General features: G+C 46.0%; 1 protein-coding gene across 2 annotated transcripts in view; it reads right to left on the bottom strand.

The window, feature by feature from the left end:
- PRTG (protogenin) overlaps nucleotides 1-25,682 on the bottom strand; it is an 85,938-nt gene that overhangs the window by 32,146 nt on the left and 28,110 nt on the right. For both annotated transcript variants that reach the window (XM_083413000.1, XM_083413001.1), the window contains exons 3-11: nucleotides 19,694-19,838; nucleotides 19,287-19,420; nucleotides 18,915-19,052; nucleotides 16,905-17,063; nucleotides 15,702-15,861; nucleotides 14,943-15,190; nucleotides 11,377-11,541; nucleotides 10,862-11,167; nucleotides 9,842-10,030 (exon numbers count right to left, since the gene is read on the bottom strand). In XM_083413000.1, the coding sequence (XP_083269126.1) occupies nucleotides 9,842-10,030; nucleotides 10,862-11,167; nucleotides 11,377-11,541; nucleotides 14,943-15,190; nucleotides 15,702-15,861; nucleotides 16,905-17,063; nucleotides 18,915-19,052; nucleotides 19,287-19,420; nucleotides 19,694-19,838 (1,644 nt within the window). The remainder of the gene's footprint in view (nucleotides 1-9,841; nucleotides 10,031-10,861; nucleotides 11,168-11,376; nucleotides 11,542-14,942; nucleotides 15,191-15,701; nucleotides 15,862-16,904; nucleotides 17,064-18,914; nucleotides 19,053-19,286; nucleotides 19,421-19,693; nucleotides 19,839-25,682) is intronic.

Here is a 25,682-nt window from a genome sequence, read left to right as displayed (position 1 = left end):
GCATGCATGGCTTGCAAGGAGCATGTGGGTGTGGGCAAGACAGCGGGGAAGGTGACTCTGGCTCGACCTACTCTTGGCTTGGCTCCACTGTGGGTCTCAACAGGCTACCCGCCTCCCCGGGGGATGGAGACTTTAGGGGTGAGGGAGTTAGGAATAGGAGAAGGGGGTAAACAGGGGAAGAATATACATTTCTGGCCATGCACACACACATACAGTGGTACCTTGGGTTACATGCGCTTCAGGTTACAGACTCCGCTAACCCAGAAATAGTACCTCGGGTTAAGAACTTTGCTTCAGGATGAGAACAGAAATTGTGCTCCGGTGGTGCGGCAGCAGCAGCGGGAGGCCCCTTTAGCTAAAGTGGTGCATCAGGTTAAGAACAGTTTCAGGTTAAGAACGGACCTCCAGAACGAATTAAGTGCGTAACCAGGGGTACCACTGTACTCAGAGAGGAGGCATGTGTTGGGTTGTGGGGACTAAAAGGTTTGCACCCAAAAATCCGGCTTCTTAGCCTCAGCCTCCCAAGTGCGGAATGTTTACTCTTCATGAGATTATGCATCAGTTCCTGGAGAGCAGCAACATTTGATTGAAAACTATCATTGGACTTTTTGAGTATTGTGATTTCTGTTAACTAAACAAAGTTAAAAACAGACACCCACACCCAGGTAGAGCTCTCTCTCTCTCTCTCTCTCTCTCTCTCTCTCTCTCTCTCTCTTGTTCTTTTCACTCCAAACTCTCTTTCATGTGCTAATGGCGGCCTCTTTTTTCCCTTTTCTTGAAACCTTCTTCCCATTTGACTTGGTCAGATCTTTAGAGACCTCACACATCTAATGGTCCCTCACATTCACGGGGAGGGGGTGGGGGTTGACACACGGTATGATTAATAGACAATGTTGATTTAATTTCCTTGAACAGGACCCGAGTTCCCTCTAAGCCTTCTTCAAAAGCCGCTGCTTTTCAAATCAGGACTGAAAAGGATGGGACTTATCTCTGGGCAACATAGTTTAATTCTCTGTTTATTGGGCTTCACAAGCAAAAACACCCAGGAATAAGGCCCTTCATATCTACAACTACAAATGCAAATAAGTCTTTTCAAGGAGAACAGAAAACAACTTTTCTTTTCCTCCTTGCAAAGAGCTGCAAATAATTCCAAAGTACTGAGGGGCAATATATTGTTTCCTACTTAATTCAGTAATAGCCTAGAAGTGTGTCATTTTCATTACAGGGACATTTGGAAAGCTTGGTGGACGGGTTTTCAGCATCACAGATGCACTTGTAACAAACACATTTGCAATGCTAACCTACACACTCAGAAGCAAGGTCTGCTGAATTCAATGGGACTGGCAAAGATGTAGTTGGGTTACAGACATTTAAATATCTTTTCTCTTTACTAGGCTGCCTCCTGACTGTTGATACTGAGTTCTTTTTGTGTCTGGGCTGCTGTAATTGCTGAAAATAGGTGTTAACTGGATGTTTCAATTGTTCTTATTTATTGCTATTAATTGGGGAGGCAATGTATATTGTAGACTGCTTTGAGCTTTTTAAATGAAAAGTGGTACACAATATTTTAACATAAATTAAATAAAAAATAAAGCTACTCCCTAGCATGGGCTTAACATTTCAGCCTGCCCCATGATTGCATCAATTGCAGATGGAATTAAACATATGCAAATTCCTGCATGGAACAGACCCTGAAGTGATTCTTAGTTTTGCTTGCCGCCACACAACCAAAGATCCTAGTCAACCCCAACAGTTTGGCCACATATCCCAAGCAAAAGAAAGAAAGAAAAACCACAGTCACACTTGGTTGTTCCATTTTGTTTTTAAGACAACCGAAACATGTACTCAAATGCAAAAATGCCTTGCACAAAATCTCAATTATTTGGCACAGCTACAGGGGGCACCGTATCAACAGGGTCCGAACTATTTCACCCAGACAGCTCTTTTCATTTGCCCACGTGTAGATCTTTATCTGCAAAGGGGGCTCACTCACACATGCCAATCCTCAAGGATTAAACAAGCATGTGTGGATGAGTCCTTGCTTTGCTAGTTCAAAAGGGCGGCTGCCAAGTCAAGCTGCTGCCTCTTTGCCTGTCAACTGAGGAGCAGACCCATAATCACCAATCTCACATCTCTACCTCCCTATCGCCCTATTACTAGAGTGTTTGCACCCCATTCCATGAAGATGTGAGCAGACCTGGAAAGGCAGAAGGAATGGAGCTTCTATGGTTGGGAATCTTCATCTTCCCAGGGTTTTGGTGAGTTTTTTTTCACTTTCATGCATTCTGGGAAAAGCCAGTTTTGTCTATGATCACCAGAGTGTGAGGAAAGGCTGTTTTCTTGCTGGATGCACTGCAATATTCTACTCTTAATAATTCTTTGTTTTAACTCTATTGGCCTTCAAATTTTATGCAAGGCTTTAATTAAAGTTTGGGGCACCTGCCAGCTTCTGAAAAACACCACCAAGGCTCTCTGTGATTTACTGGTTCAGCTGGTAATCAACTTAGCTGCTCAAATGCTGAGTAGGGCATCTGTGCAAGCACCATAGCTATTTGGAGATCTTCTAGGACACTCCCCTTTCTGAGCCTTGTTGCAATGAAGGGGGAGGAATGCATAAGGAGAAGTCATTTGGATGGAGCTGGCCTGTGGGTGCATCCCAGTAGCTTGTGCCCCAGGATAAGTTGCATGTGATGTAACAAAGCAAACACACTGCTTGAGACAACTTTCTTTAAGCAGTCCTGCAGCTGAGGCAGAAAATGCAAGTCCTGAACTAGCACCTTGGTCCTTATTCAATGCTTGGCCTGGCTTGTGTGCCAGAACCTTGAGCCAGTTGATCTCATGAGAACCTAAGAGAAGTCCTGCAGCAGCAGGATCAGAACAAAAGGGATCCATATAGTCCAAGATCCTGTTCTCAGACTCCTACCAAATGTCCATTATGGGAAGCCTGGAAGCAGGATCTGAACTCACCCCACTTGCAAGTCCCAACAACTCGTATTCAGGGGTATGTCATGCTGCCTCCAGCAGTGCAAACAGAACACAGCCATCATGGCTAGTAGCAACTGACAGAATTATCCTGCATATAGTGTCTACATCTCTCCATTCAGAGTATATTTACTCCTACTCTGCTTCTTTTTATTTAACCAGTTGCGTGCGCTGCTCTGGTTCGCCAGAAGCGGCTTAGTCATGCTGGCCACATAACCCGGAAGATGTACGCTGGCTCCCTCGGCCAATAAAGCAAGATGAGCGCCGCAACCCCAGAGTCGGTCACGACTGGACCTAATGGTCAGGGGTCCCTTTACCTTTACCTTTATGACTGCTAAGTTTACTAAAGAGTCTTTGGTGAGAAAGCTTGTTGGAAGCTTTTTGAAAGCTGTACTACACTATGTTAACTGGATCACCTCTATTGATATACTTGCTGACATTCTCAAGGAACTATTGAAACAGGATTTGCCCTTGGAGAAGCCATGCTAACTCTGCTTCAGTAAGGCTTATTCTTCTATATGCTAGGTCATTTTATCTTTAACAATACTTTCCACTAGTTTTCCTGGGACAGAAAAAACCCTCTTCCCACAGAAGAAGTTTAATATAAGGATGGAATCAGAGAAAGTAAATACCTGCCCAAGTGCAAGCAGAAACCAGAGGATCACAATATTTATTGTTCTGGTCAGTCAAACTCTCCACTAACACATGATGAACTTCCTCCCAAGAGCAGCAAGATGTCCTTCTCTTCTTTGGCAACACAAACTATTAGCTGCCTCTAGTGCAAAGATTTCCTGTGGTGTTTCTTTAAAAGCAAGACAGACGTTTGGCTATGTCTACGTTTACTTTAGCTGCAAAAGCCCAACCTCAGGCCAGCCTGGGGCAGAGAATGTGGAGGTCAACAGAAACTGGGGCGGGTTCTATCAAATGGGGAGTCCCACAGATATCACCTTACCTCTTCCGTATCCTACAAATTCCCTACAGTGGGAATTCATCATGTTCAGTTTTTCACAACTTGGGGGCACTGAGATTAATTCAAGCTGGGATTCTTACAAACAGATTCTTACCAACAGAAAATATAGGCCACTGTACTGGTGGGATTGGGGGGAGAGAAGAAAGAGGACCCTTTCCATTGAAAGCCATGAATGCAGTGTTCACAACAACTTTTCCATGTGAGGGTGTTGTTTTGCTGGGCCTTTCCATTTCTCAGTGCTGTTATAGGGTTGTGTGGTTGCTTCCCAAAGGAAGAGTGAAGCTGCTCTCACTCCGTCACACTGCCCTGGTACGGCTGTTGGTCCCCAGCTGCTGATTCATCGGGTTCCCCAAGACATTTTGCAGCTAGACTCCCCTGGAGGCTGCTCTATCACTTCAGACGGGATGGTACAAATGGCAAAAAGTTGAGGGCGGCTGCCCTTCTTCCCCCAGAACACAGAGTCACAGCTTAACTCACAGCTCAGGTTAAACAGAGAAGCACATTTGGCCCGAGGCCACCCAGATAGCTGCAGGGCTGAAAAGAGGTTTGAACCCGGATTTCCTTCATTCAAACCTGAACCTCAAGCCATCACACACCATGTGATGTATACCTTCAGTATACCTGAAGGAGCGTCTTCACCCCCATCACTCAGCCCGGACACTGAGGTCCTCCTCCAAGGGTCTACTGCTGATTCCCTCACTGCGAGAAGCAAAGTTACAGGGAACCAGGCAGAGGGTCTTCTCAGTAGTGGCGCCCTCCCTTCAGATGTCAAGGAGATAAAGAATTACACAACTTTTGGAAGACATCTGAAGACAGCCCTGTATTGGGAGGTTTTTAACACTTGATGTTTTTATTATGTTTTTAGATATGGGGGAACCCAGCCAGATGGGAGGGGTTATAAATAATATTATATTGTATTGTATTATATATTATTATTGTTATTGTTGTTGTTCTGGCTATCAGGGCTACTTTTCACAATAGATAGCAAGTGTGCCAGCCAAGCATACCCCACTGCATTTCCCCCTCTGCAAAGCCTTCTTCAGGATGTGCCTTAAGGAAACTTAAACTGAGGCATCTGTGGGACTAGAATATCCAGCATGAGCCCAGGGTCACCACTAGAAGCTTTACTCAAGCCAACTGGCATAATTCTTGCAGCACAAAGGAAGCAGCCACCATTAGGTTAAAGCACAAGACACAGAGCCTATCCTGTCCCGAGTACCCAGAGAGTGAATTCCTGGAGTTCTCCAGGAAAACAGTCAAAAGGGTCAGAGGAAGGCAGAGGTGGTTGACCTCTGCACTGCCCAGGCTGCTTCTTTTGAGTAAGGTGATAAGAGAGCCCCAGCTTCCCCTCCCTTCATCGCCTTGTGTGAGCACAGTGGCATTTGCTAGGATATTATCTTAAAGGCAGCACAGTTCTTTTAGAGGGCAGGGAGAAGAGTCAGAAACCATCCTAAAGATCTCCAGAAGGTACTCAAGAAACCTTCAGAGCCATTTCAAAGCATAATCCACAGGTAGTACAGGTTTTGCCACTCTCAAACTCTACCTCCATTCGCCCCCTCTTGAAGCTCCAATTCTCTCCTATCTCACCCTCAAATAACCTCCAACCTCGAATGTCCAGCATTCCCCCAACTCTGTCCCTGAGAACGCGAGGCAAACAGTTCCCCTGCTGCCTGCTAAGTCCTCTACCTCCAAAGCATCCACAACCTTCTTCCTCCAAACTGCAGACTAGCCCAGGAAGGTTGCTTGAAGATGTATTAAGAACTTGTGAAAATGGGCGCTGTGTGTCCTTTCTTGTTTGGTTTGGCTTCCACACTTTGCTGCACACCAGAGATCCTTCCCAACAAACAAACAAACAAGCACCCACAGGAAGCCAAGAAATGTCTGGAGAATATTACAGAAACAAAAGCTGGAGGAAGACATGTGCCAAGGGCCACAACAGGGGAGTTTCTCTGCAAAGCGTGGAGCGAGAAGGATTAAAATTAGGGGCAAAAATGCAAGGCATGCTCCACAGAGTCAGCTCCTGCAGGAAAGCCAAGTGGCAACAGGGACGGAATTTTACACTGGAGCAGGAAGCAGGGGTGGATATGTGTGTGCATATCCTGCAAAAAAATAAATGTGTGTGGGGAAAGGGAAAGTTGTGACATAAATGTCACTAAGTGTGCCAATATATTTATTTGGAGAAGAGCAGCCCAGAACACGGCTGCTGTGTTTATTAGTCCCACTGACACAGGGGGTGGGGTGCAAAAGAGAAAGCATGCCGAAAAATTCTGTTAAAAAATAAACAGTGGGCACAAAGGAGAGACTCAAACACCCAGAGACAAGATCTGGTCTGACAGCATGTGGTGGAGGTGAGGGGGAGAAAATGTCACAGAGGGCAGCAACAAAGAACCCAGAGATTCCTAATTCTGCCACACGAATAACTGGGAAGGCTGCGAGAGCAGACAGTCTGACAGCAGCATCATAATTGCAATCCTTGCACCAGTTAATCCAGATCAAAGGCACCAGTAATTTTGCTGAAGTTGCTCCACATGCATGCAGGCAGATAATAAATAATAATAATAATAATAATAATAATAATAATAATAATAATAATAATAATTTATTTGTACCCTGCCCATCTGGCTGGGTTTCCCCAGCCACTCTTGGCAGCTTCCAACAAAGACCAAAAATACACTAAAATGTCACACATTAAAAACTTCCCTGAACAGGGCTGCCTTCAGATGTCTTCTGAATGTCAGGTAGTTGTTTATCTCTTTGACATCTGATGGGAGGGCGTTCCACAGGGCGGGCGCCACTACCAAGAAGGCCCTCTGCCTGGTTCCCTGTAGCTTTGCTTCTCGCAATGGGGGAACCGCCAGAAGGCCCTCGGCGCTGGACCTCAGTGTCAGGGGAGAACGATGGGAGTGGAGACGCTCCTTCAGGCATACTGGGCCGAGGCCGTTTAGGGCTTTAAAGGTCAACACCAATACTTTGAATTGTGCTCAGAAACGTACTGGAAGCCAATGTAGGTCTTTCAAGACTGGTGTTGTGTGGTCTCGGCGGCCGCCCCCAGTCACCAGTCTAGCTGCTGCATTCTGGATTAGTTGTAGTTTCCGGGTCACCTTCACCTTGCGGGTATACTTGAGTATACCTGCCTGCCACTTGAGAACATTGCTTCATGAGCCTGATGACTGTCCACAAAGGTTCCTGTCCTAATAAATCCTGCTAGGCCTTTATGTTCCTTTCTGGTGCTTGCTGCTACAGACCAACATGGCTGGCCCTCTGCAAGTTGGGAAGTGCAATCTGAAAATGACATCACTGGTTCTGTTGTGACATCATCTGGATTCCAAGGTGCAGCTACATGACAGCATGAAGTGTAACCCCTAATATGAATTCTTCCTTTCACAGGTTGCCATCAAAACAAAAATGGATCTAGGAACTAGTGATATACGGTTGTATTTTTTAACAAGTACAGTCAGGCTCTTTGGGAAGCTGAGCTAGAGCACCACTGGTGGACAAAGTTTTCCAGCAGTGACACCATTTCGGAAACCTTGCTAGGTGACCAGCACACATGCATGTCGGGAGAGACTTCATGGTATTGGAGCAGGCACTTCATAGCCAATGTGACAACACAACTACACCGGCTCATGTTGCATTTTGCATTAGAGGGCATTTGCTAAGCAGCCACAACTGCAGTGACAACATTTATCCTTAAATGATTATCCCAGCCTGTTTTACTATGACGCTTCACCTGTGCCATTTCATTGACCATTGATTCTAAAAAACCCGGTTTATTTTGCAGCCTTCTGTGCAACACCTGAGCCAAATCAGCCAGGCTCTGAAATGCTCTGCAATAAGGAGAGCCAGGTGTGCCAGTCTGTATCCGCATGCTTTCAGCAGGATACACCGTCCAAAGACAGATCAACGACATCTTAAAAGAAGAGGCATCCCTTCTTTGACTGAGCCACTGCTGATCCTTTTGTGTTCTGGTCTGCGCTCAATGAGTCCCATCATCTTGAAAGGACCACATATGGACCCTGACCCACTGAGAAGACTTGGCAGTCGGTCTAAAAATCTCTCTTGCTTCTGGAGGAAGGGGGGATCTAAGTGTCATAAAGAAGCCAGTTGACCTGGCTGCGGTGATGATTTAATTCTGACAATTGAGTCAATCATCTAGTCTCATCCCAGCCCCAAGGTGGGGAGGAAATCCCATTCTGGCACCTTAAAAACAGGGAGTTCCTTAGTGCTCTTTTTCTCCTTTCTACTCCAAGTTATCACACTAGACCCAGCTAGTGTGGAACATAGAAGACATAACATCAAGACAGAAGATTTCCTTTTGACTGTCCAGAACTTCCAACCACTCTTCTTTATTGGATGGCTCCAGGTTCGAGAATGTTGAAAGATAGAGAAAAACTTTTATTTAGATTCCTTTCCTAATCAACCTAGGTAGGGGATAAATTTATGTGCTTAGTGATAAGCCACAATGACCCCAAATATGGAATTTGCCCTTTTCACAGCTGCTGCAAAATGGGTCAACATTTTCATTGAGCTATACACTGTGACCCCAAGACCTCTTTGCTGCTCAGTCACTGCCAGTTCAGACCCCATGAACATGTATGTGAAGTTTTACCTCCAACATGTATCAATTCACAATTGCTTGCACTGGATCACATTTGCTATCTTAATGAGTAACAGAGTCACCCGCCCAATTCAGAAAGATCCTTTTGGAACGCCTAGCAATTCCCTTTCATTTTTATTACCCTAAACAAGTTGGCATCATCAGCATCCTTGGCCAAAATATTGCTAAACCATTAATACATAAGATAAAAAGCGCCCGTCCCAATACCAATCTTTGGAGGACCCCACATTCTATATCCCTTAATCAGGAGAACTGTCCATTTGTTCCTTCTGTCTGCTTCCTGTTTCTTAGCCAATTCCTGATCCACAAGAGGACTCAGGAATCCTTGGTGTGGTACTTTGTCAAGAGTTTTTGGGAACTCCAAGTATACAGTGTCTACCAGATCATGCCTTCATCATCACCACCACTTATTAAATTTTGAATATTGTCTTGATGGAATAACTGCATAATAAGGGAGGATATATAAATCAAGTAATAAATTCAAAAAATCAGGGTAAAAATATTTCCAGCATTTCTCTGTGGGTCTCCTACAATCCTAGGTAAATGTCAACGTTCAGGAACATATTTATTTATATCATTTTTATGCATAAACTATATTCAAAGTGGCTAATAAAACCATTATAATAACCAGTTGCAGGAGAAAAGCCACAAATACTACCCATCACAGCGGAGGTATTTAGCTGAATCAACCTCAGGATAGGGAATTTTTAAGGAATAGAGCATAGCAACCCTCACAGATCAAAGGCCTTCCAGTACAGGCGACTCTTAATTGTCCCTCTGTATGCAAGAAGATCAAACCTATCCATTCTGAAGGAAATCAGCCCTGAGTGCTCACTGGAAGGACAGATTGTGAAGCTGAGACTCCATGGCCATCTCATGAGAAGAGAAGACTCCCTGGAAAAGACCCTGATGTTGGGAAAGATGGAGGGCACAAGGGGAAGGGGACGACAGAGGATGAGATGGTTGGACAGTGTTCTGGCGTGCTCTGGTCCATGGGGTCACGAAGAGTCGGACACGACTAAATGACTAAACAACAACATGCAAGAAGAAAACCAGCTTTTAGATATCCTCTGAGCTGCCCTATATTTAAGCAATTCAATCCAGTCATTCCTTCTGAGGGGCGGCAAGTGACTCCACATGCATTTAAAGGGGAATCTCCCCATCATCACAGCAGTGGCTCTAACAAAAAGCTTTGCCCCTCACTTCTACTGTGAAATGAGTGTGGCTTCTCCTTCAGAAATACAGAAGGCAGAAGCTGTGTGCAAACTCACCCAGGCCACTGATGGTGTGTGTCAAGTCACTGGCCTCTAGCAGGATCGGTCCATTTTCTTGCTGGCCTTCCTCCTTGTAGTACAATTTGTAGCCCTGGATGGCTGCTGTGTCTTCCAAATCTTTTTGCCAGCTCACCATGATCGTTGTGCAGTTCAGGGGTTCCAGACGCAGCTCAGGAGATTTTGGTGCTAGGAAAAGAAAGGGAGTTGTTTTTTACATTGGAGGAACAAGCAGAAAACAAGGAAGCTGCCTTATCTTGAGTCAGACCATTAACCCACCTGGCTCAGCCTGGAAATGTCTCTTCCAGGAAATGCCAGGGAGTTTCTCCCACACACCATCACTGAGCCATGGCTCTTCCCTTCCTGTAAAACCCCTGGGAGGTCCAGTGCATCACACCCACTGCTACACAGCCTACAGAGCCGGTGCAAAGTCTGTGCAAAACTAATGCCCCATATCATAAAATGCAGGTGAAATGAGTTCATGAAGCAGCAAATATAAACTTCAGTTGAGCCACAGGGCTGCAAGGACAACACTTCAAAGGAAAGGACACCAGGGGGCAATTCAGGTTAGCTTGCTAGAGATGTTCTGCAGTGACTTGCAGTTGAAAGGTCCATTACAGTGGTGCCCCGCAAGACGAATGCCTCGCAAGACAGAAAACCCGCAAGACGAAAGGGTTTTCCGTCTGCAGAGGCGCTTTGCAAGACGAATTTCCCTATGGGCTTGCTTCGCAAGACGAAAATGACGAAAATTTTTGAGGTTTTTTCCCCGCTCCCCAACCCCTTTTTCTGAAGCGCTAAGCTGCTAATAGCCTTTTAGCAGCTAATCCGCTAATCCCTTAAGCCTTTAATAGGCGTTAATAGCCCTTAAACTGCCAATAGCGCTAATAGCGCTAATCCGCTAATGGGCTTGCTTCGCAAGACGAAAAAACCGCAAGACGAAAAGACTCGCGGAACGGATTCTTTTCGTCTTGCGAGGCACCACTGTATTTGGGCATATATTAAATTGAAAAGATGACACACCTTTGACACTCGTGGCTTTTGGCGTGTGATGAGAAGTCCACAGGGAGGCCTCTCCCCAGCCAATCCGAGTTGCTGCAGAGATACGAACCAAATAGATGCTGTCGGGCTTCAGGCCCCCTAAAAGGTGTTCGTAGGTCGTGCCTGGGAGCTCCAGAACCTGGACGGTGCTCTCGGTGCTGAGTCGAAATGACAAGCGGAAGGAGACGACCTGGCCTCGCCGGTACTTGGCTGGAATCGGCAGCCAGGAGATGAGAATATCTGTGGGGCTTTGGCTTGTCAAGCTGATCTCAGGAGCCCTCAGAGGGACTAAGAGGAGGAGAAGCAGAAAGAAGAACAGCTTTCCCTCTGATGTAACGGGATAAGTCTCTCGTTCTGTCTCACACACACAACTTTAATTGTTTTTTAATTGTTGCTTTTTCAGCTTTTAGCTATTTCTATTTTAGCTTTAAAATGCACCATGAGTCCCTGTCAGGGGAAAGGCATGATATAAGTATTTTTTTAAGAAAAGAACTTACTGTCTTCCAGGGTGTGTTGTGTCACATGGTCAGACATTTGGCTAGCTCCCATCGGCATGTAGGCCACTATGTAGAAGGTGTAGTTGCTGGCAGGCTCCAAGTCGTCAATAATATAATGTGTTGTGTCGTTTCCAATAACAACTTGATATTCTTCATTATTTAAACCTGGAATGCAGAAAGAATTTTCAGAAACAAATGCACCTGAAACCTCTCTACAGGATTATATGTTTAAGGCTGCGATCTTATCAACATTTACCTGGTAAATCGCCCTAAGCCAGGCAAGAATAAATCAGGGAGATTTCCTTGTATGTAATGAGGTTTAGGATTGAACCACAAGGTGGCATTCTTACTTGGAAGTAAGTCCAACCACTAAAAATGGGGCATTTCTGAGAAAAATATTCGGACTGGGTCAGAATGGGGTTTCTTTTGTAGTCTGAGTGAAAGCAGTTTCATGCTACCAAACTGTGCCTTGCTACAGAACATGGGGCTTTGGGATGTGCTGAACAGAAGGCTCTCGGTGGATGTGCTGATTCAGCTCAAAAACGCCATTCAGAAAACTAAACCACAACAAACTGTGAAGAGAAAGCAGGAAGGAGGGGAGCCATCACAGCCTCTGGGTCTCCTGCTTTATGGCCCCTCTCATTTTGGACTCTGGGGGTGGTGAGTGCTCTGCTGTAGCTGCTTAAAAACACCAACCAAATCAAAACGAAGATGCTCTGGACCCCTGGCTCCCCATTTTAACTCAAATGATCCTGTGAATAGATTTGTTCTGTTTGGTGCACACAGGACTGTGTACCTGTTTTAGTTCAGGGACAGAGCAACAAGGATTAGTTTAAAACATGCTTTTCCTCCTTAATGAGTGCAGCAATTTACATCCAAACGTGCCCCATAAATGCATGCTAGGCTTGGTGGGGGCTTTGTCCTGCTTCATTCCTATACAGCAAAGCTCTAAAGCAGAAAGCAGCTGGTGGCGGCAGCAGCCAGAGGCCCTTCCTTAATGCACAATTCATGCCAAATTGCTTGTCAACTTTGTGGAAAAAAACAAAAACCCACAAACCTCGCTCCTTGAAGCAGTTTAAGCCTCCCCTCCTAAGAACAGAACCTCTCTACAAACTGAACAACAAAAATTCCACCAGTCGGTTTTCCCACAGTTTTGAGTTAACTTGATAGCATTTTAATTAGGCAAGATTATGAGCATCTCACAACACCCTAATTAATGGCTGGTTAATTAGGAACTGCATGGCACGATTTCTGACCTGCTACACAGGATCCCTGAACCCAAACTGAAAGGGCTCCTTCTTGTCTTGAATAGCTGGGAAGACTCCATGGGGAGGAACGGAGGCCCCCGCCTAGAAGAGGCAGCAGAGAAGACAAGGCAGACTCCCCCTCCCTCCCACCCAATCAGCCCTTCCTTTGTTCCTTTTCTTAATCGCTAACAAGGAATTAACACGCTCCCTCATCAAGTCCCCATTCTCCCTAGAACCACAAACATCTCCCCTGCCCCAGTTTGAAATACCTTTTTCTTTTCTTTAAGTAGCTCTCAGCAGACACCTGTTTGTTTTCTCTCTCTGCTACCTCTGCCCCTAGCCCAATTTGTATTCAATGCTAACTTTTATTATTTGGCCTGTGAGGCAGGTGGAGGAAAATATGACCAGATTTTTGGAGCATATTTTAGAAATGTTGCATTTCTTTACAGCGAATGGAGCAATATCGGGATTGTGTGAAAAGTGCAGCGCTTTGTCAACAGGAAGTGGAAGAAACTTCTCGGCTTTCCCTCCATGGACAGTGCAGCTACAAACAAGGACGTCAGAAGAGCTAAGCTGATCTTGCATCAGGCTCCAGCAAGTGGGACTCAGAGGCATGTTGGATCTGATCCCGCAGGTGGCATGTAGACCTACCCACCTCATTTTTTGCATGGGGGAACATTGTGCAGAAGCATCAAGGTACATATTTTTTCAGCCACTCCCTTGCCCAGTACCTTTATAAGGAGGAGTTGTTGCCTGAGAATTTCCCCTTGCTCCTGCTCACTGATTTATTTTGGGGGGTGGGGAGTGGGGTGGGACTGGCCTGTCTTTAGGGAGGGTGATAGTTGTGTTTGGCTTTTAGGTGGCTGTTGTTTTAAGATGGCAGGAGTTGGCTGTCTTACATTTTTGCATGCTGCATTTTATTGCTTGAATTTTGTCTTTGTGTTAACCACTGTGAGCTGTGGAGTTTTTTTCAGTGGAAAAGGCTGTGAGACCAGATACACCTCCAGCAATTCAAGAGTTCCCACAAAGTTCCCAGAGTGCTTCAGGACAGGCTAAGGATGCTGCTGCTACCAGGGGGAATCAACAGCCAAGTCTTGCTTTTATCCAGTCCATCGGTTATCAAACAGTTAACGTATTGTACCCATATAATTTCCAGAAACCTTCAGTATTTATTCTGGCGAGGCAGAAGCTGGTCTATAAAATGCGTTTTGTAAATGTAAGAAGGTAAATTCATTTCTTACACAAACCAACCTGGTGGTCATTCTTTTGCATACCTCAACGACCCTCCATAACGAGGTGTGGAAATATTGGGTATGTTGAATAGTTAAAAAGGTCAGAGAGGTTGAGAGAGAGCAGCAGGTCCTTCTGAGTGATCACTATGCCAGACCCATGGCTCAAGGTAACTGCTACACAACAGGGAGCCATGAGAGATTCAGGGGTAGAAGTAGGATCCTTTACACTTCCACCTACAAGACCAGGCTCCTATGGGGAGATGGGCCTCCTCAAGTGACCCCAGGTGATTTAAAAGGTTGAAACTGGCACGTAAACCATGTCTGGAAGCCAACAGATGCCACTCCAGATCTCCTAAGATTGGAGTTCTTCAACAGTCATGGCCATCTATTCCCTGCTAAAAAGGGGAATTCTGCCTCCATAGCAGAAGCCTCTAAATATTCTTAAATGGCAGCCCCACATACAGCACGTTGAAGTAATCTAGCTTGGAGGGTATAGAAGGGTGACAACTACCATATCCTTCCTCCATTGGTCAATCTGAATGCAAGCAACTGAGTCTGGGGAAGATATTGAAGTGCCATTATAGACATACATGCATCCAAACACAGTCTGGGGCCCAACAACCCACACAGAATATAAACTTGATTCATCAGTGGAAGAGTAATGACACACCAGTTAAAGTTGGCTTTCAAAAGATACTGGAAGTATAAATGCCACATGCTATTTGATCTCCTTAAAACAGGCCCAGCGACTTCCCCATACATTCATTTCAAGGGAACCACAAGCCAGATATTGTATTACAGTACCTAAAACCCCACCGATTAGGCAGCACATTACAATTCTTCATATGATTTATCCCAGAGAGCAAAAGGTAAATAAAAGGAAATGCTGCAGAAGTCTATGGAGGAACTTGCATGAGCCAGAGGAGAAGGAGGGAGGATGCTGGTCCTCAAGACTGCAGCAGATTTATATGCCCTTGCCCTCAAAAAGGCCCAGAATCATCCATTCTATAGGGAAGCCTCTTGTGCCCGAAATATGGAAGAGCCAAGCAGCAGCTCAGGGTGCTCATCAGACAGATACCATACTTACCTTCTGCCTTCATGTAGTGCACTGAGTAAGCGATGACTTTGTCTGAATTGTATAGCGGCCTCTCCCAGGCCAGAAGGATGGCTGAACTTGACATAGTTTCTGCATGGACATTGCAAGGGGCACTGGGCCGGTCTTCGGACAGAACTACCGTCAATCGTGCCCTGGACAGGATGGAGCCCTGGCTGTTCTCGGCCATGCACTGGTAGATGGCATCATCTTCAGGGATGATCTGGTTGATCACCAGTTTGCTAGACAGACAGACAGACAACAAGAGCCCAGGGAAAAATCAAAAAGCAGCAAGAGCAGACTGTCCACCTACTCAGCTTCCTATATTTGCACCATTGGTTTTACATGTACAGATTTATTTTTATTTATTTTTAAAAGTGATTGGATGTACCATGTACAAAACAAACAAACATTAAAACCAGTGGTTGGACACTTCTCATGGTGACAAGGGCAAGACAGACATAAGTTTGTTATTTAGTACCATTGCTAGGTATTTATTCTGCTATTAAAAAGGCACATAAATAATGGAAAGAACATGATTGGAATTATTCAAAATTAAAAAAACAACCAACTGCAAAGATGTTCCAATCCACATGCCACACTGGAATGAATACACTGCCACGCCATCCATGGGTCAGACCTGCCAATTCTTCACTGTGACACCCCCAAATCCACCTCCCTACCTTGGCAGGAGCACCTCTCCCCACACGTCCTCAATAGCTCCAGAGTCATTGGGCAGCTGGCCGTTCTCACCTGTTGTACATTTTGATTCTGCCGTTGGAATGGATCTTCCTCCCGTTCTTCAGCCAGGACATCTTGGGTGCTGGGATGCCTTCTGCCTGGCAGGCAAAACGAGCAGTGCCAGCTCGAGGCCTCGTCAAGCTTTCCGGCCACTCCACAAATGAAGGGGGAGCTGAGGGATTATGAAACAAAAGTTGAAACCAAAATCTTTCTCAGGCAAGATCCCAGAATATGTTAAACCTCCCCTTTTCCTCTAGAGCAGGCATGGCCAAACGTGGCCCTCCAGATGTTTTGGGATTACAATTCCCATCCTAGGGATTATGGGAGTTGCAGTCCCAAAACATCTGGAGGGCCAAGTTTGGCCACGCCTGCTCTAGAGTCTGCTCTAGAGTCTGCTCTAGAGTTGCAAAGTCTGAGCCATTTTTAATGAGATGCTATTTGGCTATTGCGAATCCCCACGACGGGGTGTGCTCCCGTTGCTTGGTCCCTGCTCCTGCCAACCTAGCAGTTCAAAAGCACATCAAAGTGCAAGTAGATAAATAGGTACCACTCCAGCGGGAAGGTATACTGCGTTTCCATGCGCTGCTCTGGTTCACCAGAAGCAGCTTAGTCATGCTGGCCACATGACCCGGAAGCTGTACACCCGCTCCCTCGGCCAATAAAGCGAGATGAGCGCCGCAACCTCAGAGTCGGTCGCAACTGGACCTAATGGTCAGGGGTCCCTTTACCTTTACCGTATTTGGCTATTTTACAGATGTTCCATACCCTGCTTCATCACTCATCACTTCAAGCCTCTGGGTTAGGACAGGCATGAAATTTAAGATCAAGTTACACATGAGTGGCTGGGGAAACTCAGCCAGATGGGCAGGGTATAAATTATTATTATTATTATTATTATTATTATTATTATTATTATTATTTAGCGGATCTCTGCTTCTGTGCCTCCTGTAGAGCATTTCTACAGAGTCTCCTCATCTGGTTTATTTTCACAGTTCAGCCTCACCAGCCCAAGCAACAAGACCCTTCACTCAACAGGAAGGCTTTGTTCCAGAGTAACACAGTGTGCTTGTGCTGCCTGGGTCTGATGGGAATTGTAGTTAAAAATACCAGAGTACACCAGGTTCTCAAAGCCTGATGTTGCATGAGCAACGCCATTTCTTCAGTGGCTAAATCTGCTTGACACCCAACCCTGAGAGGCTTTCAAAGTCAGCTCACCTAGCACAACAAGTGTTGCCATCGCAGTGGTGAAGTTGCGCGTGCCAGGAATTGTAGCGCGGCAGATGTAAACGCCAGAGTGCTGTACTTTCACATCCGAGATCATGAGATTCCCATTCCCAAGCACACGAGTGTTGAAAACGTCAATGGATTTATGGTCTGTTTGGGGGAAACAAGCCAGCAATGAAGATGTTCTTTGGTGGTGGATAAACCAATTCCACCTTCTGAAGTCCCCCTTCACTGCCCAGGTTCTCTTTGTGATGGCTCAACACCAGTCTACACTTCAGCGAAGAATCCAATCCAGGGGTGGCTAACCTGTAGACTTTCCATCTGCCCACATGGCCAGTGGTTAGGAGTGATGGAACCTGCAGTCCCACAACATCTGAGAGGACCACAGGTGAGCCACCTCCAGTCTAATTCATTCTAGAATTTGTTTGATGGACATCCAGCTAGTAAGAATTGGGTGAAAGCATTCTGACCTGATCCCCAACGCTTGCATAGGCATAACCTCTTCAGTCCTGGAACAGTGCTGACGTTACCCTCGGCATTCCCATACTTCCTGCTTCTTAAACACTTTCCAACCACTGTTGTGAAGCTGACCCCAACAGACAACATCCAATTCCAGACATCCCATTTGTGAAGCGGCAATGGCCACCGGATCCTTCTACACAAGACAAGTCTTGCCTGCAGTGCTGTTGCTCATCAGCTGCAACCCTGCTTCTTTTACAGCATGCAAGCTTTGCACTGGCACAGCTGACTCTGTGGGGCCTGGGAAGCTTTAAGAGCATGGCCACAGCTGCAGTTTGGGAAAAAGCTCCCATATGCTCCAAAGGGAGCTTTTCTTCTATGAGGACAGCAGGCGCAGAGGCCAGAACCGCACTGGCGTCACAGCAGTGGCAAAAGAATTAATCCCTATGTCAGAGTCTTAGTCTGGATGATATTTGGCCTGCAACTGCAGAGGAAAAGACATTCCACCTGAAATTAATGGAAGCTTCTTTCCCCAATTCGAACAGAAGACACAGGGGGCCCATCTGGATGAGCAAGGAGCAAAGGAATCCTATCCACCATCCTAAGATCCACAATAGCCTCTCCCCCCAATACACACCTGCAGTTTGTATGGGGTGAATTTTATATCTCACTGGAGTGAGTGGGAGGTTTTTCCTGATGCAAAGCGCAGGCATGGGCCTCCCAATCTGGGCCAGAACCACAGGGGAAGAAGAAGGGGTTGGAAACAGATTGTGGGTGTAAGAGAATGAATGGATGAAGGAGGTGCATGTTTCTGTATGTAAATGGGTGGTTGTGTGCACATAAGAGAGATTGTGAATGAATGGAGCATGTGCTTGTAAGCATGTGAATGGGGATGGGCCATGTGGTGTGTGCGAGAAAAAATATGAATGGGGCATGTTGTGTGTGAGACAGAGAAGGGGTGTAGGGAGGGAGGGGGTTCTGGCACCCCTACACCACTGGCATGTAACCCTCAACATAGGAAGCTGCCTTTTACCAAGGTAGATCACTGGATCCATCTAGCCCAGGATTCTCAACCACAGACCTAGTGGTGCCTCTTCAGGATTTCAGGATATGCCACATTGGAGCCTTCTGCATGCAAAGCAGATGCTCTGCTGCTGAGCTTAAGCCCTTCCTCATGCATGACCCCCGGAGGAATGCAGCTCCCTCTCCCCATTGCTTTAGAGGATGGAAAGTGCCTGTCAAGTTTCCTACCCTCCTTCCACATTGACTAGTCTGTGGAAAAACTCTTGCCTCCTACTAGGGAAGTCCTGGAGGATTCTCCCCCAGCACTGATCTCAACATTCATTTGATCACTGCGCTCCCAGCCCCCAACCTGGTTCTACAGCAACAGTGTGAAAACACAAACTGGAAACAAGAGGAAGCCCTGGACCATCTCTTTCTCTCCTCCTTTTCCTCATCTGGCACAATGATGGTGGAAATGAAAGAGGAGACCATCTTCAATTTGCCCAAAGTGAAGAGCCAAAGATCGGTTTCAGGACTCACCTAAACGGCTCCAGGAAACAATGGGCTTTGGATTCCCTGTGGCAATGCATTCAAAGATGACAGTTTGGTGGAGGGAAGTTGTGATGTTCTGAGGACCAGCTATGATGGATGGCTTGTGGAAAAGCTTAATGTTGGAGGCTTAAAAAAATAAGAAGCACAAGCAAGCAGAGAGTTAAATGGAAATGCACAGCTGACATACACGCAGAGACCCACCAAACATGAATGTGGCACAGCAAGTCTTAGGATCAGGCCCCAAATTATGAAGGAATAGACCCGCAGTGAAAATCTGGGCAGTTGTCCCATGAGGGAAGTCAGTGCCTGCAGGTGATGAAATGGAGCAATGCTAGAGTCAGCAAGATATTATCAGGATACCTGGGACAACCGTGAGCATCGCCTCGACACTTTTGCGCCGGTTGGCAACTGTTGTGGCGACACAGCGATAATTCCCAGCATCCTTCTGTTGGACGCCATAGATCTGCAGCACTCCCGTCGGCAATGCAGTTATTCTGAAAGGATTGTGGAAAGGGAGGGGAGAAGAGTTTCAGAATGAATCAGAGAACCAGTATGATGATGCTGAACTTGGCCCCAGGGAGACCAGAGTTTGGATCCCTGCTCAGCCCTTAAGCTCACTGGGTGACAGTATGTTCTCTTAGCCTAATCTCGGTCCCCTAATAAAATGGGACAACCCCAACACACACTGCTGCCCTGAACTTCTTGCAAGAATGGTAAGATGCAGGTGTAATAAATAGGTTTAGTGGAAGAGAACCAAGTATCCATACCTGTCCATGGCTATTGGCAAGGTTGTCCGATTCACCTCCCAGGTGATGATGGCAGGAGGGTTGGCAGAGATTTTGCATGCAAAGCGAGCCACACTCCCTTCATGCGCCTCCACTGGAAGTGGCTGAATTTCAAATGCAGACATAGCTAAAAGAGGGGGAGAAAAATGAAAGCTTGAGAATTAAGACAGAAAACAAGCAAAAAGCAAAATGAATACATTATCCTATTAAGAAGAGCACATTCTTTTCTTCTTTGAAAAACAGCCTCTAAAGAGAGATCAATTTAAACAACAAGATGAATGAACCAGTCTCACAAGGATATATCCTTGCAACTAAACTGAAATTCCATTAAGCATCCATTTCATTTGATGCTGCCCAAATGCACTATGCTCTAGAGCAGTGTTCCCCAACCTTGGGCCTCCAGCTGTTTTTGGACTACAATTCCCATCATCCTTGACCACTGGTCTTGCTAGCAAGGGATGATGGGAGTTGTAGTCCAAAAACAGCTGGAGGCCCAAGGTTGGGGAACACTGCTCTAGAGTAGCCTTCTCCAACCTGGTGCCCTCCAGCTGTTTTGGACTACAAAGCCCATCAACCCCAGCCAGGCTGCTCTAAGGAGGTTGCTTCAGGCAAACAAGAGCTACTGCAATGACATCTTGCTACAATGGGTGGGTTACAGCCAATCAGTCATATGGGTTTTGGTCAATTAGGTAAAGGTACCCCTGTTAGGTCCAGTCACGGACGACTCTGGGGTTGCATGTTCATCTCATTCTATAGGCCAAGGGAGCCAGCGTTTGTCCGCAGACAGCTTCCGGGGTCATGTGGCCAGCATGACTAAGCCGCTTCTGGTGAACCAGATCAGCGCACGGAAACACCGTTTACCTTCCCGCCGGTACTTGCACTTGATGTGCTTTCAAACTGCTAGGTAGGCAGGAGCTGGGACCGAGCAACGGGAGCTCACCCAGTCGCGAGGATTCAAACCACCGACCTTCTGATCGGCAAGCCCTAGGCTCTGTGGTTTAGACCACCCGCATCCCTTTGGTCAATTAGCCAATCAATTAATGCATTACATTTGCATATGAGTAAAAAGGAACCAAGTAAGTTCTGAAGCAAAACAACAAGCAAAACACAGCACTTTGTTAATAGACAATGTACTACTGCCAGTTTCCACAGACGCTTCCTAAAAACCCCACATCACCCTTAGCTGGGATCTCCAGGGAAGCAAGGGGCACAGTCTACTGTGCAAATCACTACATTTTCCTACTTTTTACTTTTCAAGATATTGGTTTACATTTTTTTAAAAAAATAACCACCACCAGCAGGTACAGCGATCTCACTCAGTATCCAGCCTGCCTAGCTTCCCAAACTTTATTTTTTTGAAAAAATATTTTTATTAAAGATTTTGTCGTTTACAAAAATGCATGCATTGTCTCTTTTTTTCAAGTGATGTTTTATACAGATCAGTTTCATTTGTTGTAGGACTTTGATTTAAAGTCCAGCAGACGATTTCCATAAAGTAGCTCCTCCCATGAGGCTTTTTTTTCAAACCAGCAAATGCGGGCAGCTAAGGAAGACACAAAATACTGGAGAGGTAGGTGAAGCAAAGAAAAACACGCAAACACATCGCCCCTGGCCACCTCATAAGGAAACCCCACACCTACTGAAATTAGAAGAGAGGAAGATGGAGGCCTATTTTTTGAGGGAGGGGGGAGGGGAAATTCAAGAAACTATAGTCTTCAGTTCATCACTAAACTGAGACACCTTTTAGCAGAGTACAGTGGTACCTCGGGTTAAGAACTGAATGCGTTCTGAAGCTCCGTTCTTAACCTGAAACTGTTCTTAGTCTGAGGTACCACTTTAGCTAATGGGGCCTCGCGCAGCCCCCACACGATTTTTGTTCTCATCCTGAAGCAAAGTTCTTAACCTGAGGTACTATTTCTGGGTTAGCGGAGTCTGTAACCTGAAGCATCTGTACCCTGAGGCACCACTGTATTTTTAAAAATGATTTAGTCAATTAAGAAGTTGCAGACCTAGTGCTGATGTTCTTGAGAGGCACAGGACAGGTAAGCTGCAGGTGGGATTTATGGCTAAGAAACCTTGGAGGTTAACCATTTGATGAATCAGATGAGGCCAAAATACGTTAGTGATTGCATGAGAGAAAGGTGCCTGCAATCAGATTTCAGGGAAAGAAAACCCAACTCACTTTTCTATGCAGAAAGCTGCACCTGGTAGGAGAGGAAGAGTCCCGCAAAAAGAAGCTGCCCTTTCTTCCTCGTCCTGGGTTGCAAGGGCTACAGGACTACCTTATCTGCAACATTAAGCTGCAAATCTACAAGCCCTAAGACTGATAAGACACAGGCAATAAATGCAAGGTCACTCAGCATAGAAAACAAACATTAAGGACAGGGAAACAAAATGGCGCCTCAAGGCTCAGTTTATTGGAAGACAGAGTAGACCAATCAGCCACTCATTTTCCCGCAGGGCCACTAGAGATGGCTGTGATGGTTCAAATTCTGTTGCAGCATTTTACCTTTCTGCCACAGGCTACCAATGAAACAACACCGGGGTCATTCCCAGCCTCTGATCCCACCACCCGACTGCCAACCAGCTAAGCCTCTTGCCACAGATGGCACCACACCTCTTTTGCCTCCCCAGGCTGACAACTAAGAGGGCTCCAAGTGGGCAGAATTTGACTCAAGGGGACTGAAAGTTGCTGACCAGTTTGGCCCTCAGACTTCACTGCTGCAGAAACCGCTCTTGGTTTTATGGTATGCAATTTATCTTTAATAAAAACTCTGTCATTGCATCACATGCAATGTTTCCTGGCATGCAAGCTACTGTGAAGCACTTATTGGCCAGCCCCATGGAAATGAGTTTTACTTATGGGTCCGTCCCCCCCTTTATCGCAACCAAGGCTCAGAAAGGGACATCTAACGGTCCCTCGATTGGGAGAGTGGTCTGGGGGTTGGCACATGGTATGATTAACAGACAGTTGATTTAATTTCCTTGAGCAGGAGTTTCCCCTAAGCTTTCTTCAAGAGCCCCTGCTTTTCAAATCAGGACTGAAAAACATGGGGCTTATCTCTGGGCAACACAGCTTGATTCTCAGTTTACTGGGCTTTACAAACAAAAACACCAAAGGAATATGGCCCTTCGTATCTAAAAATACAAATGCAAATAAGTCTTTGGAGAATGGGGAGCAGATTACATTTGACTCCTTAAAAGGGAGCCACAAACTTGCAAGAATTCCAGAATCAAAGCACACAGAGATAATATATTGTCTGCTACTTAATTTAGTAACAGACTAGATGTGTATAAACTTTGTGAGCTACCCTACATAGAGACATTTCTGTTTACCTGGCCATCTCCTGACTGTCGAAACCGAGATCTTTGTTGTTGTTCTGGCTGTGGTTGTTACTAAAATTAGGTGGTATTACTCTCTGGATATTTTGACTGTTCTTACTTATTGTTACATAATGGTTTTAATGTATATCACGAGCCACTTTATGAGATGTTTAAATGAAAAATTTATTGCATAGCAGCTGTGAATAAGGTGAATTCCATGTTAGAAAAAAATATTAAATGAATTTGGAAAGAAAACTGCTAATATCACCTTGATCATTTTGGTGTGCCTGCACTTGGAATACTGTGTACAATTTTGGTCACGTCACTCCCAAATAGATATTGTGGAGCTCAAAAAGTTTCAGAAAGGGGCAACCAAAACGATTGAGAGGATGATGAAATTCCCCTACAAGGAAAGGTTTATTTTAGTTTTTTAAACATGTGAGTAACAGGAGACACGATGGAGGTATATAAGAATGTGAAGTGGGACCATGCAGTGAAGCTGAATGTTGGGAGATGGGAGATTCAGGACTAGCAAAATAAATTGCTTCCTCACACAGAGTATACCGTATTTTTTGCTCTATAAGACTCACTTTTTCCCTCCTAAAAAGTAAGGGGAAATGTGTGTGCGTCTTACGGAGCGAATGCAGGCTGCGCAGCTATCACAGAAGCCAGAACAGCGAGAGGGATTGCTGCTTTCACTGTGCAGCAATCCCTCTTGCTGTTCTGGCTTCTGAGATTCAGAATATTTTTTTTCTTGTTTTCCTCTTCCAAAAACTAGGTGCGTCTTATGGTCTGGTGCATCTTATAAAGCGAAAAATATGGTAATTAAAACTATGGAACTGGCTTCCCAAGCAGGCAGTGATGGCAAACTTGGATGGCTCCAAAAGAGGATTAAGACAACCTCATTCATGGAAGAGGACAAGGCTCTCAATGGCTACTAGCCATGATGGTTATGTTCCACCACCTCCAGTGGCATAGCGTGGGTTGTCAGCACCTGGGGCAAGGCAAGTAATTTGCGCCCCCTAACCCGTGGATTTGCGCCCCCTAACCCGTGGATTTGCGCCCCCTAACCCGTGGATTTGCGCCCCCTAACCTGTGGATTTGCGCCCCCTAACCCTAACCCCCAGATGTTGTGCCCGGTGCGCCCGGCCCCCCCTGCACCCCCCACGCTACGCCACTGACCACCTCCACTGCCAGAGGTGGAATGCCTTTGAATACCAGCTGTTGGGAGTCACAGGTGGGGAGAGTGCTGCTGTTGCGTTCAGGTCCTACTTTCAGGCTTCCCCTAATGCACACCTGGTTGGCCATTGTGACAACAGAGTGTTGCAACAGGTGGGTATTGGCACTGGCAGAGGAACAGGGGTGCGGAGGGAATGCACCACCCCTGAAATCACGATCCCAGTGGGGTGCCATTGCGGCTGCCCCCCACGGGCTGGGTGTCATGCCCCTGAGGGCGCCACACCATGCCCCCGGGACACACGCACACCAGCAATGCCCACTCTCCGCCCCTGCCCCCCGCCAGAGCCACTGGGTATTGGGCATTGAAACATGTCGCAGAGTGCATGCAGAGTAGACCACACAGATGGAAACACTGAAGAGACGCAAAGATATCTTTGCAAGGTTTAATAACAACTTCCCAAACACACATCTTACATACTGTCTATAATTGTCACCCACCAGGGCAGAATAAGGTACATACTGCACATTATATGTCATTCACAATTGCTGACACAGCGAATTACAGTGACTTATCAGCACCTGCTACACAGCTGTAAAAACTAGGTCAGGATATGACCCTGGCTTTTAAAGCGGTACACATCCTGTGAAACAATAATGAACCCTAACATTTAAACAAACTATTCAACAGTGGGTCTGATCTTGCTGCAGCAGGGCTCTTCTTGGGTGGGTTGTTATGAGATAAATAGGCTCTGGGTTCTGGAACAGGGGCCAAGCCAGGTTTTGAATAAGGACTAAGGTGCTAGTTAAGGACTTGAGCTAAGCAGTCCTGCAACTGAGGCAAGTTGTCTCAGAAACATCTTGGAGCAACCAGCAGAACTCTCTAGTCTGGGCAGGGAGTCAAGATAGAAGCCCCTTCACCTATGCACCATCAGTCCAGTTAAAGTGCTGGTGCCCTTGTCTGTAGCGGCTGGTTTTTCAAGCTGTGGGGACTGCCTTGGAGAAAGCTACTCAGGGCTCTCCTGACCCTCCCAGGTGCCTGAGTCCAGCAGCAGAGGTGTCTCCTCCTCAGGGTTCAGGGAACAAGGTATGGGCTCTGGCTGTCAGATGGTTCACGGTGGGAAGACTGGAGGAACAGGGTTGCTGGGGTACACATAGATGCTGCCCAAATAGATCTGTCATTCTCCACAGCCTTCCCCCCTCTCTCTAGTTCCTTATTTATTTTTTGTTTATAAGAAGAAATGTTCTCCCAAGAGTTTGCTTTATAGCAGCATCAATCAATCAGTGGTGCTACTGTAACATAAACACAGTGAGTGATAGTTGTTGCTATGGCGGAGCGTTAATATATTTTCCTTTCCCCCTCTTGAGTCCTGTCCACATCTGGGTTCATTCAGAAATAAAATACACGCCATGTTTTCAGACCAGTCCCTTGTGGGAAACTGCCTGGAAAAGGGAATCACCCAGACAACTC

The sequence above is a fragment of the Podarcis tiliguerta genome, assembly GCF_965153285.1.
Source record: "Podarcis tiliguerta genome assembly, chromosome: 14".
NCBI classification, from domain to species: domain Eukaryota; kingdom Metazoa; phylum Chordata; class Lepidosauria; order Squamata; family Lacertidae; genus Podarcis; species Podarcis tiliguerta.
This window is presented reverse-complemented; position numbering and strand designations above follow the sequence as displayed.